Consider the following 15,396-nt stretch of genomic DNA (forward strand, 5'->3'; position numbering starts at 1 on the left):
CATTAGGATCTATTTATTTGGTTTTTTTTTAAAAAAATCCCTTTCTTTACAAATCCAGAAATTATGAAACTGGTGTTTCTCAAAGGTCCTGTTGCTTAGGGACACTTTATCCCCATGCGCAAAATTACTTTATTGGCCTGAATGTAAGATGAACCCACAAATAAGCCACATCTTTAAAATTCAAGGCTTATTTACAGGTGCGACCTGCCTCCCGGCTGTACCTCCCTGAACAGGGGGCGGGGGGACAGCTGGCCGACGCTTGGTGCCCTGCTCCCCAAGCTGACACTGGCACTCAGTTTCGAGCGCACTGGGTGCGCGCCTCCCGGCACTCCTGGCACTACCTCCCCAAGCTGGCACCGGCAGCCCCCTGTTCAGGGCAGTAGTGCCAGGAGGCGGGCACGCAGCATTCGATTCTGAATATAAGCCGCACTTTAACTTTTCACAGTCAGAAGGGGGGCGGGGAGTGTGGCTTATATTCAAGCCAATACAGTACTTGAGAGGGAACGCCTGCCTCCACATCAGCCTGCCCATTGGCAGAAAGCATCAATCATCTGGGGCTCTCCTCTGGGTGACGCTGCCGTCAAAAGTGAGGCAGGTGGCAGCTAGGGAGAGAGAGGCCCCATCTGCACGATGCATTTAAAGCAGTAACATACCACTTTAAACAGCAATGGCTTCCTCCAAAGGATCCTGGGAACTGTAGTTCGTTAAGTCTGGAGAGTTGTGAGGAAACACTAAAACTACGATTCCCACAGTGGTTTAATTATCCATCTTTCTTTCCAGGGAACTCTGGGACTTGCAGCTCTATGAGAGGGTCTCCTAACAACGCTCAGTTCCCTTAGCAAACTACAGTTCCCAGGATTCTCTGGGGGAAGCCATGACTATTAAAAATGGCATAATGGTGCTTCTCAGGGTTGTGGGTTTGAGCCCCACATTGGGTAGAAGATTCCTGCATTGCAGGAGGTCCCTTTCAGCTCTACAATTTTATGATTTTGTGAAAAGTGTAGTATAGATAATGGCAGAGAGAGAGAGAGAGAGAGAGAGAGAGACAGCCTTCTCAGCGGTGGTACTTGATGTAACTCCCTCCCTAGGAAAGCACACTTGTCACGAATGTGAAGACCTTCCCTCTCTTCAGATCTCTAGTTAATACGCATGCTTGTTGGTTTGTTTGTTGTTAATTTATGGCAGGCATAGGCAAACTTGGCTCTCCAGATGTTTTGGGACTACAACTCCCATGATCCCTAGCTAACAGGACCAGTGGGCAGGGATGATGGGAACTGTAGGCCCAAAACATCTGGAGGGCCGAGTTTGCCTATGCCTGATTTATGGCTTGCCCTTTACATACATGTCTCAAGACATACAGTGGTACCTCGGGTTAAGTACTTAATTTGTTCCGGAGATCCATTCTTAACCTGAAATTGTTCTTAACCTGAAGCACCACTTTAGCTAATGGGGCCTCCCGCTGCCGCCGCGCTGCCGGAGCACAATTTCTGTTCTCATCCTGAAGCAAAGTTCTTAACCCGAAGTACTATTTCTGGGATAACGGAGTCTGTAACCTGAAGCATATGTAACCTGAAGCGTATGTAACCCGAGGTACCACTGTACCATAAAAACAGCTAAAATACTGACAAGAACAAATTTAAAAACATGAAGATGGGTTTAGAATCAATGCAAAACAAACACCTAAGGCAGAAACCTTTTCACTCAGCTGGAAAAGCCTGTTGAAACAAACAAAAAATGAATCAATTATTTGCAGAAAATGGGTGCCTTCCATATCTTTACAAGATGCTGTTCCGTAGAACAGGGGCAGCCACGCTGAAAGTTGCTGTGATGCTTTTATAGCTGCCAGATTCTCCTCTCACTTATTTTATCCTTTTTTGTTTCGTCAATGTGTTTTTATATTTGTTTGCTTCCCCACCCCCACCCCGAACAGTGGCCACTCTGGGAAGGAAGTGAAATTAGTCAATGAAGCAATCAACACTTTAGACATTGAAAACCCTCTCCCAGCAGCGACCCAGGATGACTCCAGCATAGACAGTGAGAGCAGCAGTGAGGCCGAACAAGAATTTGTCTCCTCCGTTCTGCAAGAAAAGAGTGTACGTCCCTTGCCCAGGAAGGGTATTCTCAAAGAGAAGTGCATGCAGAGAGCACAACCCAAACCTAGCAATTCAGACGCCTCCGTTGATGATGCCGCAGAGCAGTTAAGTCAGTGCAAATTAGACACTCAAGGAAAAGAACATGTTCTGGATAGCTCTTGGATTAAAGGAGCTCCTGTTTCTCTATCCAGTCCTACTGTCCAGCTCTCTGAAGGCTTTGGAGATAACTCCAGCGGCTCGCAAGTAGTTTTCCTGGGTGTGAGCCCCAAAGGAGCAGAACTATTTAAAAGGTTGCTTGCCAAATCAAAACAGACTGAGAAGCCCACCTCAGAAGGCCCAGCCAATCCCCTCACTGCCAAATGTAGCTTGCTAGAAGGGTTGAGGCAGACCTTTACCGAATGGAGGACTGAGGAGACGGTGAAGCTCCTCCATGGCAGCTCCGCCGCAGCCACCTATGCCCCACAGCCCTCTCCGGCAGCTGGCCATGAGGAAGAGGAGGAGCTTGACGAGGATGACTTGGAGAGTGACAACGAACCTAACAAAGCCGCTTCTGAGAGAGGCACCCAGAACCCTCTGAGCCAGCCGTTGCCTTTCAAGGCCTCGAGTCCAGCAGCGAAACCTGTACCCAGTTACGAGAAACTGAAAGAAGAGACCTCGCAGTTAGAGTTAAAAGTGCAGGAATTTTACAGAGGAAACTTCACCTTAGGCGAAGAAGATCTGGCAACCCTGTCGAGAGGGGAGCAACATCACAGCAATGACAATGTAAGTATCTTGCTAGAGAAGTAGGCTGGTTACAGACATGCACACACCCCCTCCAAAAAAAGCAGTCTTTTTGTAAACCTTGGTTTATGGAAGAACTCTGTGCATCAGAGCCGAATAATAAGAATACCGTATTTACTCGAATGTAATGCACACCTTTGTTTGGCCAAAATATGCCATGAAAATTGGGGCACACATTAGATTTGATGGCGTGTTTACATTCGCCAGCAGATACTTTTTTGAATTTAGAGGTTTTGAAAATTGAGGTGTGCGTTAGATTCATGTAAATACGACAATAATAATGCAGATGTAACAATGAAGGTAAAAGATTAGGAGCAGTGCCTTGGGTGCATGCCTGCCTCCTGTCTGTTCACGCACGGTCCTGCATTCTCACGTGCAAATTCCAAACCACCCCCTGCTTCCCTTTTTGGAACTGAAAATGGTCTACATTACAAGTTTTTGCCAACTGTAGCTAGTATCCAATGAAGTCTGATGCTAGTGAGACCAGTGGGGATGATGGGAATTGTAGTCCGAAAACAGCCAGAGACTCAAGTTTGGGAAACCCTGCTCTGAATCAGTATAAGGCAGCTTCCTATGTTAAACGTTAGTCTTTCTAGCTTTGCATTGACTGGTAGAGGCTGTCTGGGGTTTCGGGCAGAGATTTTCCCAGCCCTACCTGGGGAAGTTGGGGGTTGAATCCGGGACCTTTGGCATGCAAAGCAGATGATCTACCACTGAGCGAGGGCCCTCCAGTGCAGTTTTAAAAATATATTTTATGTCACCCCCTCCTCCAAAAAATACTTTTGTTGTGCCCTGTAGGGTGATCATCAGCGGCCCCCTGCCCTCCCGCTTGTAGATTCTAAAGCTCAACAGCAGATCCGGACACGGATTGTCCTCGAAAAGCTGCGAAAAGTGTAAGTACCTCTTTCACACCTGTTGTTCAGACATCCAGAAGGGAGCCATTTGTTGAATTGGGAGAATCACTTAAGGGGTGAGACTAAATTGCGAGCGTCGGCTAAAGTCCAGCAAACCTAAAGAGAGGTTTTTTTAATTAGCCATTCATGACCAGTGTTCTCAAGGGAGTACATTCACTAATAAATGGCCTGATTTCTTTCCAGTTTACCTGCTGTTTTGGGCCCTCTTCGGATTCCTCTTGGGGATGTTTACAGTGAACTTAAAGTTCTCGTTAAGACGTTCAGGTAAGCAGAGAAGACTCTCAGAGCTGACTGCTGAGATAGCTCGGTCGGTAGAACATGAGACTCCTAATCTCTGGGTTGTGGGTTCAAGGCACGCATTGCGTGGGGTTAGGCTAGATGACCCTTGTGGTCCCAACTTTATGATTCTATGATTCTTAAGTGGCACCAGTGAGTGGCAAGCTATGATCCCTTATTGTGAGAACATGGGTAAAGAATTGGAGTCCTAAAGTTGTAATGATACTTGTGGGTCATTGTGTCCATCCAAGTTTCCTAAAGCAGGGTGGCTGGAGGCTAAATCTGGCTCCTATGTATTCAAAAGCATGCTTATTTTACCTAGCATGCACATCTGAAATAATAGTGAATTTGTAGTGTAAAATCTGGCATCTTGCCCGTAATCTGATATCTTTACTCAGAATTTTCTTATTTTTGTTTCGCATGTTAAAACCAAGCTTCTAGTCCTGGGTTTCAAAGGTTTAGCAAATTGTGTTGGCTTTGTTGTTGCTGCTTCAAGGGTTCAGGAAGTGGGAGTTCTATATCGGTCTTCATATTCACAATCTGTTCTTACCAAAGCAATGAAAAACCCCACCTTCTGCAAACTAAAGTAAGCAAATATGTACATCCATCAGAATATCACTGTGATCCTAAAAGTAATCTTGTCTGAATTCATTAGATTAAAGCTGCACATGAAGGCAGTTGCAGTTTGTATATTCTGATTGCAGAGTTTCTGGTGTTTACGTTTCGGAGATTTTTTTTAAGCACAAAAGTAAAGACTTCACTGTGAATTATGCTGAGTTTGCTGGTTTGGAAGGGACTGTGTGTGTGTGTGTGTGTGTGAGAGAGAGAGAGAGAGAGAGAGAGAGAGAGAGTGTGTCGGGGGAAAGGAAGAACACAACCTCATCATTTTTCATTCTTGAAAAATGATGCAACTGTTCCTTTTTAATTAAGTAGTAAGCTACCTATAGGGGTGCGGGTGGCGCTGTGGGTTAAACCACAGAGCCTAGGACTTGCGGATCAGAAGGTCGGCGGTTCGAATCCCCGCTACAGGGTGAGCTCCGGTTGTTTGGTCCCTGCTCCTACCAACCTAGCAGTTCAAAAGCACGTCAAAGTGCAAGTAGATAAATAGGTACCGCTGTGGTGGGAAGGTAAACGGCGTTTCAGTGCGCTGCTCTGGTTTGCAGAAGTGGCTTAGTCATGCTGGCCACATGACCTGGAAGCTGTATGCAGACAAACGCTGGCTCCCTCGGCTTATAGAGCAAAATGAGCGTGCAACCCCAGAGTCGGTCACGACTGGACCTAATGGTCAGGGGTCCCTTTACCTTAAGCCACCTATAACATGTTATGGTAGGTGAGTGAGAAATAAATGATAGCAATGAAATTGTTCAATCGCTTGTTTAGAGCTCACTGGTTATGAATGTAATCCGTAGCCAGGCATCATGTTGTCAGAATGCAGAGAGCATGTATTCGGGTACATCTGGAATCTTCCCCAACTGTTCTGCATTTCTCTTTGCATCTTCTTCTGATGTTTTCACTTTTACGGTCTCCTCTTCAGCCTATGACCCACTGCCTGCCCCACCTCTCTTGATGCCATTGGCTTAGCTGCCCTGATGTCATGGATCTGCTTAGGCCCTACACAGCTGTGTGGCAGGGAGGGAGTGCTTGGGAGGCCTTAGAAGTGAAATCCCAGGGGCCACACAATTGTTAGCTCTGCGTGCCATGAATTTTTGGGAGAGGCAAACCAAAATGGACATAAAATAGTAAGTCTTAAAATATTTTTTAAAGTGTAGAAGATCATTAGGAGAGTGTATTTCTTCTCAGTGTATTTTGGTGACCTGTACACTTGGTTATTTATCACCTATGGGCTGTGATGGATTATGGTGGTTTGCGCTGATGAGGAAATTAAGGTCGCCTTTCCTTCGAAGGGAGGCAGAGAGAGGAAGGATCAACTTTAAGAGACATATTATTCCACCTTCAGTGACCTCATGCAATCTTAATGCTATCTTGCTTTCCTAACTGCCTTCTTTCATTCTGGAAACAAACCATTGTCCATTATATCAGCACTAGTGGGTTTTTGTTTTTTGCTAACCATGGCTACCTTCTTTGCAACCTTCATTGGAAATGGATTTGCAAAACACGGTCATAATGCAATGCTGCATTCATTTGGCTCCAGAAATTAAAGACAATAGGTAAAATTGTGTGTCAGGAGGAAGCCCAAGTCTGTGGCCTGTCAGATATTGTTGAACTACAACCCCCATCACCCCTGACCATTGGTCATGTTGCCTGGAGCTGAAGAGGGTTTGAGTCCAATAACAACTAGAGGGCATTCATGATGCCCAGCAATAATCCTTTGTAAAGACTAATTGTGACTAAAATTAAAACCATCGGCACTTGTCAGATGAAATTACATTAATTACAGCTTGGTATGTGGCTAAAAGGCAGTGTGGTAATAGCAAAGCAAGAATTAAAAGAATAATGGTGGTAAGACAGGTATTTCTTTTGTGTGTTTGAGTCTGAGAGAAGCCCTGCTCTAAAAATCCAGGGGAATTTAGCTACAAAAACAAACAACCGCCACCCCCAACGACGGTTAAAAGAGCGTGTGGTGAACTGAGCAACAGCCATTTTCAGCTCCATTGGTTTTTAAAGGAGCGCGTGCCGTTCATCCTTGGCTGTGCACCATTTTATTCAATCTCCACTGCTGGGAAGTACACTAAAGAGTTCTCTGGAGACGTTTTAGGAACAGTTATAGTTCTTCCTAAGCAAAGTCCCTCAGTGCCTGTATGCTTTTGTTACGAAAGCTGAGATGTCAAATAATCTCCAGAGCCGTCTGGGTCATTTTGTTGACGAGCGAAGAAGGGAGCAGCGGGAGGGGGGGTGCTGAATAGAGAAGCCAAATGAAGAAGTTTACATAAAACGGTCCTCAATATTTCTAGACTCGTTTTTTGGACTGGGAATTTTCCAAGTGGAAGAAGAGGAGTAGAGGTTTAGGTCATGGCTGGGGAACCTGTAGCCCTTTAGATCAGAGCTTTCCAAACTGTGCCGCGACATGTTAAGTGTGTAGGTGTGTCGCACGAATGCTCTCCACACTCTTCCCAGGGCTGGAAAGGGTTAGTTTAACCTCCAGTTTGCTAGTAAAACTGAATTACTGTGTCACGAAATGATGCAAAACTGAATTACTGTGTCGTGAAATGATGCATGTCCAAAAAAGTGTGTCACCAACATGAAAAATTTGGCAAGCTCTGCTTTAGATGCTGCAGGACTTTAAAGCCCCATCACCCCTGACCATTGCTGGCCAAGGCAGAGGAGAATTGTTGTCCAGGAACAGCTGCAGGCCAGTAGGTTCCCTGGCTCTGCTTTAGACCTTTTCAACTGGCAGCTGGTTTTGCTAGTGCTCTACTTGGTCTAAGGCAGAATTCAAACCATGTTCACCTCTGAATGAATGGTCTTCGGCTTATTACATGCACTTTTACCTTACACGGTGTGGATGTTAACTATACAACCTTCAGAAGACATCTGAAGGCAGCCCTATATAGGGAAGTTTTTAATGCTTAATATTTTCTTATGTTATTATATGTGCTGGAAGCAAAGTGGCTGGGGCAACCCAGTCAGATGGGCGGAGTACAAATAATAAAATTATTATGATTATAAGTGAAACCGCCATTGCTTCCAGCCTTGGTTAAACTTGCCACCTCCAACCAAATGTTTGTGGTGTGTTTCGTTTCCGAAGGGTTTGCATTTGAAAGGCACATGCATTTTGCCTGACATTTAGCAAAGCAATATGGGCTAATAACTTTTAAAAGAAGAGAAATTCTATTTTCCACCCTATTGACTTGTGCCGCGCCGAGGCAAATAGTGTTAGCCGGTAGAACTAGTGAACCATTTTTACATGGGACATGCTCTTGACTGTTTCCTGAAAGCTTTCTTTCTCTTCTGAGGCCTTGGCGTCGACGCACAGCTTGTCTCTGAAAGCGACTGCCCTTTCCCTGCTCCTCATTATTTAAGGCTTCACACCTGTAGGTTGCATGCTTCCTTCTTGAAGCGGCTCCTTCGCTACTGCTGTGCAGGTGAGAAACTTGCTCTGGGACAGGAGTTGGAGCTGACGGCTTCTGGCTTGAGGAACCCCGGCCTCTCCTCCCGTCTAGCCATGCAGCCGTCTCCGCCTTGCCTTGTTCCGCCGAGCGGATTGTTGGTGTCTCCGCTGTAAGGAGCATATTGATGGCAACAACTAGTGTTGAGACCTTGCCAATCAATACTGACATTGAATGAGAGTTAATTGACACAAATAACTGCATCTCTCCGTTTGTGTACGAGAATGATGCCTTCTTGAGCTGTGATCAATAGTGCCTCCTTGTAGGGCACCGAAACAAAGCCGCGTTCTCTGCTGTTTGACAGAGCTCTCCCCAGTGATTTTTGGACCTGTCTCTTCCATTGTATCTCATCGGGGCCGATTAGCTGGAAGGTTACATATGAATTGCCTGTCAGAATGATTCTGTCAGGCCTTTCTTTGTAAGTGTTTAGCACTGTCATCAGCATAGAGTCCAGACCTTCAGCCTTTTGTTCCGTCTCTTTATTTGCAAGTACACCTTGCCATGCATAGAGTGGGGCTTTTTCCATACTGCCACAAGCCCTTAAAAAATTTAAAATTTGTTAGAAGGATGCGGGAATGAAGTTACATGGTTTTAGTAGAAATGCAACAAAGAATTAAGTAAAAGTTGATTGATAATGGGTTAAATTGAAAAAATTCAAGGTTACACTGTTAAGATAAGTTACAGATAGGTAGCCGTGTTGGTCTGCCATAGTCAAAATAAAAAAAATTCCTTCCAGTAGCACCTTAAAGACCAACTAAGTTAGTTCTTGGTATGAGCTTTCGTGTGCATGCACACTTCTTCAGATACACACGTATCTGAAGAAGTGTGCATGCACACGAAAGCTCATACCAAGAACTAACTTAGTTGGTCTTTAAGGTGCTACTGGAAGGAATTTTTTTATTTTGACTGTTAAGATAAATTATAGAATAAAAATTGAGAAAGATGGGAAGAACTTGCTGAAATAGGGAATTGAACTAGAATACAAAAAAAGGGAGGTGTGAGGAGGCCGATGAAACAAGTAAAGGAAAGGTAAAGATATGGAATACTGGATGTGTGTTTTAGTCTCTTTTTTGTTTTTGTTTTTTGCTGTATTGTTGTATGTTCTGTTATTGTTCTTTTTCTTTTTTATTGTTATTTTTTCCCTATCTTTTTTCTGTAATTTTTAAACTCTTAATAAATATCATTTAAAAAAAATAACAAAAAAAATAAAATTAAAAAATACTCTTCCGAAGATGTTTTCCTGGAAGCAAATCCTACAGAGCAGTGTTAGATACTCAGCTATATAAGCTAGCTGCCAAATGGCTCCTTAAACCAAGGTTACAGTTGTGAAAATGGAATGACTAGTTGCCATTTTGGGGCAAAGGATGGACTGGCTGTGATTGATTCTCAGTTAAACATCTGGCAATTGATCTAGGACTAGGTTAAGAGCTTTGAGAATTTTTAAAAAAGATCCAGGGACATTCCACATATATATTGGCCCATTCCGACCTCTCTTTCTTAATGGTGACTGCTCCTGCTCAGGCTGCACAGGAAGAGCAATTTGGTTCCAGAAATTCATTCTGATTGCGCAGGTAAAATAGAATTGATAGCATTTGACAAGATGGAGTATTAGTATGTGAAAACAGTCCAGATCCAGTGATCCCTAGGCATGCAGTTCCAGATGGTGGAGATGTCAGGTGTCATCCTGGTACCCAGGCATCTTCACTTGGTCACAAATAGTCAAACGCCAGGCGCAAAATGCGCCTGGCGCCTGGCTAATTTCAAACACTGCTATGGAGTTCAGTGGCGCTTCCTTCCTAGTCAGTTGCGCATTGGCTTTAATTAACATTAGATGATCTGCTTCGTATCTGATTAGGACCAGGATGCAAGAATCTCCTTAGCGGGGTGGGGGGGTGGGGGGGTTGAACTTAATTATCAATTAATGATAATTCTGTATGTTTTCCTAAAGATAATATGTGCCATCATTTTGTATGCCTTTTCCAAGATGATATTGGAAGTTTATTTTCAGAGTACTTTTTCAAACTGAGTAGAAAAGAACCATGTGGGTGGCAGGGTAAGGGATGGAAAGAAAGGAAGAAGTAGTAAATTCCTGCATTGCAGGGGGTTGGACTAGATGACCCTTGTGGTCCCTTCCAACTCGTATGATTCTACGATTTTATGATTCTATGTTTTCAAAACATTGTCACTGAGTGCTACCATGAGCTTCTTTGAGAGAAGGGACAGTATTGTTGGCATCCACCTGTCTCTAGAGACAATGGAGTGTGCCTCTGGGGGTGCTGTCAAACTGTGGCGTTCGTTACTTCCCTGGGGCGCAAGCCTGGGCCGTGTCAGTGGAGATCCTGGACTGCCCAGATGACAGTCTTTGATGTGGTCCAAAGGAAAGCTGAGCAAGACGTTTGGCACCAGCTTGGCTGCAGGAGTCATCGGAAGGAGATATACAAGGTGTCATCCAACTATCTTAGGGACTCCACTCTGGATTTGTGTAGAATTTACTGCTTAGCCTTTTCTTTCTAATAATTTGTTTATTTTATTAACATCTAAAACACATACCTATACATTTACACAATACAGGTACACAACACACTACCTAATTTTCATAACATAAAACATACCTACATTACTCTGTATAATACCTACCTATACTATACATATCAACATACCTACACACCTACCCCATACGGACACTCACCAAGTGACTTGACTTCCAGCCGTTCTTGTTACGCTACTATATTTTTCCAACTAGCTTAAACGCATTTCAGTATTTCTTTAATCTCTTCATTTATCTTAATTCTACTCTCCTTTCAAAAAGTGGAAGGAGTGGGCTATCTTTCAGAAATACATCAACATTTATGTGGAAAAAGTAGAATTTCTGACAGATACTGAGTGAATCCAGAAAATGATTTACTGCTTAGCCTTTTCTTCTCCCAGAGATATCCCGTAAGGTAGCGAAGGCTGAGTTCAATAAATCAGTAAAACCAGACACAGGTATGACTCTAAAGAGAGGAATTCTGGTGCTTTGTAAATGTTTATTGTGCTGTAATATTGGCCCTGCAGGAGTCAGTAGACCAGGGGTGGGTAACCTCAGGGCTAGGGGCCAGATGTGGTCCTCCAAAGCTTCTCTGTTCAACCCTTGAGATTTTCCCCATGCTGCAAACTCTTCCCAAGCTACATCCTTCCCCAGTCGTCCTTTGCACCCTCTGTTTATTGCCTGGATAGAGCGTGTCCTTGAATTTCTCTGGTAATGCCATTTGCTTACTCAAAGGGAGGGTAGAGATGGGTGCGTCAAAACTAGTCTACTGTACTAATGCAATATTTACATTTGTGGCTCCTCCCAGTTTTGGCTCTGGTCCCCTGCACTACTGCATGTAGCCCCTGGAAGGTTGCTCTAGGGCTGAAAAAGCTTTTCTGCTCCTGCCCCCTAGCTAGACCCCAGCTGTGGAAGTATGAATTGTGCTGCCGTGTGCAAGATGTTAATTTTATGTATGATTTGCTTTGCTTGCCTGAACATGCATGGGGAGACCTCAGTTCATATCTCCGTGGGCCGTGTAGCTTGCTGGGTGACCTTAGTCCTCTAACTGTCTCTCTGATTTGTCTTCGTTGGTGTTTCCCAACCTTGGGTCTCCAGCTGTTTTTGGACTACAGCTCCCACCATCCCTAGCTAGCAAGACCAGTGGTCACGGATGATGGTAACTGTAGTCCAAAAACAGCTGGAGACCCAAGGTTGGGAAACATAATTTGCATTTTTGCATAGTAAAGGTAAAGTGACCCCTGACCATTAGGTCCAGTCATTACCGACTCTGGGGTTGCGGCGCTCATCTCGCTTTATTGGCCAAGGGAGCCGGTGTACAGCTTCCAGGTCATGTGGCCAGCATGACTAAGCCACTTCCGGCAAACCAGAGCAGTGCACGGAAGCGCCGTTTACCTTCCCGCCAAAGTGGTACCTATTTATCTACTTGCACTTTGACGTGCTTTTGAACTGCTAGGTTGGCAGGAGCAGGGACCAAGCAACGGGAGCTTACCCCATCACGGGGATTCGAACCGCCAACCTTCTGATTGGCAAGTCCTAGGCTCTGTGGTTTAAGCCACAGCGCCACCCGCGTCTCTTTTTGCATAGTATACCCCTAATTAATAAGAAGGCATCTGTCATTTTTAAAGGCTGCCATCGAATGTGAAAAGTGGAAGCAGTTTTACATTTCTTATATTGCCATTGAAAGGATACCTCTTTTGTCAAATAACCCTGGTTTGGATGAATTATGTATAGAACCTTTTACCTATAGATAATTTTGTGGGCTAGTGTGAGCAAGCCCATTTTTTTAAAAAAAAGTAGACATAAAAAGTTGACTTACTATTGGTTTTACATCACTCTTAACAATTTCTGAAATAATACAACTGTTAATGCTCGTGGTGGTTTTTTTTCCAGGTTAACAAATACAAATATTATTCACAAAACTCCCGTATGGACCCTGATTGCCATTGTGCTTTTGTCCGTGTAAGTACTACAACTGAATTCATTTCTTCTCAATCTTTTGTTAAGTTTATTAGCAGCAACAGAATTGTGCTAATGTTTCTTCAGTGTTGCTGAGTGGTCAGCTGGTTAAGTAAGAGAGTCATAGTCTTTAATCTGGCCAGTTTTGTTGGCTATCTCTTGCCAGCATCTTGCAGTGGGGACAAGAATGTAGAAAAATAGGGCATGAGGGTGACCTTGGAGAGTCAAATAGGGCATTGCCTTTCCTTCCCATAAAGTCTGCAGAAAGTTAATTTCTTAGGCTTGGAAATGGAGAGAATGGTTTTTGGTTCTTTCAGCCATTAGCAAGCTACCTTGCCGTCTACTCATATCTGTCTATTTTTATTTATTTGGTGCATTTTTCTTCTGTCTGTCTTCCATGATGGCACTCTCAGGGTGGTTTGTGATGGGTTCCCAGTTAGCTGGGTCTCCCATCCAGGTGCTGACTTTAAATCAGGCCTGCTTTAAATCCGGAAAGGTGGTAGCATCATGTGCCCTGCGACCATAAGTGTCTAAAGGTATCCATGAAGGAGCACACATTCTGTGTCCCAAACATTTAATATACACCCCCCCCCAAAAAAAATTGTGAATGGGGAAGAAGGGCTAAGATGATTCTGTAACTTGCACTGCACATTATCACATTGTTCTGAAATCAGGAGTGGGTCCCCTGTGGCCCTGCAGTAGGTATATTTCTTACTAGTGATGGTTGAAATGACCATGATGGTCGTAACAACAAATTCATTCATTCATTCATTCATTTGGAGCACCACAGATTCTCCAACCCGGGTTTAAATCTTTCTGATGCATGTTAAGGGCTCTCTTTTTCTCAAGCAAAAGCAGTGAAACACGAAAACTGTTGACGTACCATTTACAAGGCTGCCTGGCTATAATTGGTGTCAGATATATACATTGTCAACAAATTCTGCCCAAGCATTTTGTTTGTGTGTCTGTGTCTCTTTAATTATGCATTCTCTTACATGATTTAAGCAGGCCTTTTAATTTGGATTATGTAAGCGTTCTCTGCTTCCATTTAATCAATATGTTATTTCTGAAACGACCTCCAATATCCACCTCACCAGAATGCTTTACCTCCCCTCCATAGATGTGAGGCGGGGATCGTCTGAGGAGGGCAGTGCATTCTGCACATGCTGTATTCCCTCCCTCCTTTTCTTTTATATACTCCTAGAGTAAAGCTTGGCTTTTGAAACAGATTCCCCAGCTAGGCCCTTTCTTAAGTGAAAAACTGCTGTTCATTGTTTTAGTTCAGCCTTGCTGATTTAGACATTTCATTGGTACCCCAAAGCTTCTTTGACACACTTACCTGGGGACCGCATGAATGAAGGGTCCTAATGAGCTAAGTTTCAAGTTTAGTTCCCTCGCTTTGTTATCCAAGTAGTTGCATAGACCTGGGATGCAATCTAACAAAGCGTAGCATTAGCACGCAGAACATTTGTGCACCTCTTCAGCTGCCCGCACATGCAACTGGGTCCCAGAAAACTGGGCACGGTGTCCTAGCGGCTACGAGATGACTGCCCACACTATTCTGTTTTGAAGTTCTTGCATTTACAGTCATACTTTGGGTTGAATATGCTTCAGGTTGAGCGCTTTCAGGTTGCGCTCCGCGGCAACCCGAAAGTAACAGAGCGCGTCACTTCTGGGTTTCGCCGCTCGCGCATGCGCAGATGCTCAAAATGATGTCATGCGCGGAAGCGGCAAAACGCGACCAGCAGACGCGCCGTTGCATCTTACGTTCTGTTCAGGGTGCGAACGGGGCTCCAGGACGGATCCCATTCGCATCCCGAGGTACCATTGTACTGCAGTCACTTGCAAAGCCTCCTCCCGGAGAGCAGTTGGACGGGAAACATAATATCAGCACACGGATCCTGCCGTTAAAATTAAATGGCAGGGGGGAAATGTGTCACAGCATCTGAAGGCACTTTGTAAACTGCGTTTTAAAAACTGGCACTGGTTGTTCTGTCTTTAAAAAAATATATAAAAGAAATCACTGGTGGCTTTTTTAAAAAAATGTCGTGGTCTACCTTTTAGTTAAGAGTTGAAACCATCGAGCAATCTTTGTACGGCTTTCAGCTTGAATTACAAGATTGCGAAAATCTTACTTCGAAGGCTGTTTATTACCGCCCTGCTGCTTCTCCTCCTTTTGGGCTTGCTGGGTCACTGGAGTCTATAGGGCAGCCAATGTGCTTGCCAGCCATTCACAGATCCAGATGTGTTGTAGGCCAGCCCCATAGCATCCCCAGAACTGCACTTACTTTGATCTTGCTTCAGTCTGACACATTGTTCTGCTTTTGTTGTCCCAGGGAAGACTATACCAGTAGGCATTAGAGCAGGCTTCAATGAGCCTTACATCAGTGTCACCCCAGCCAGATACTGCTCAAATGATTCATTAAATCAGAACACAGAAAGTAACTTTACTTGAATGCCTTGGTATAAATTTTTTATCAACCGTAAGAACAAATCTTTTGTCATTTTTTCCCCCTCTACACTTTTCTGGTTGAATTCCTAATGTGTGAAACAGATCTTATGAATTTTTCAAGTGGTGTCTTTACATTTAATAAAAGGGTGCCTGTTTTGTTCACAAGTAAATATGTGTGTCTCCGCGATGAGCCGTAAATGTTTTCAGACCTAAATGATTTAAGTTTGTCAACCACCCTCCTCCCCCCCGCCCAAACCCTCTGATACCAAACTTCCTAGGAATAGGACCATCTATCTGTGTCACCAAACAGGTATATTCTACTTCTATC

At 44.1% G+C, this 15,396-nt stretch overlaps 1 protein-coding gene across 3 annotated transcripts in view; it reads left to right on the top strand.

Moving 5' to 3' along the window:
- The window catches only part of RPAP2 (RNA polymerase II associated protein 2), a 53,571-nt gene that overhangs the window by 10,498 nt on the left and 27,677 nt on the right, over window positions 1-15,396 (top strand). For all 3 annotated transcript variants that reach the window (XM_083511099.1, XM_083511097.1, XM_083511098.1), the window contains 4 exons: window positions 1,931-2,855; window positions 3,672-3,766; window positions 3,971-4,051; window positions 12,551-12,619. In XM_083511099.1, the coding sequence (XP_083367225.1) occupies window positions 1,931-2,855; window positions 3,672-3,766; window positions 3,971-4,051; window positions 12,551-12,619 (1,170 nt within the window). The remainder of the gene's footprint in view (window positions 1-1,930; window positions 2,856-3,671; window positions 3,767-3,970; window positions 4,052-12,550; window positions 12,620-15,396) is intronic.

Source organism: Podarcis liolepis, assembly GCF_965112155.1.
Source record: "Podarcis liolepis genome assembly, chromosome: 6".
In the NCBI taxonomy this organism is placed as follows: Eukaryota; Metazoa; Chordata; class Lepidosauria; order Squamata; family Lacertidae; genus Podarcis; species Podarcis liolepis.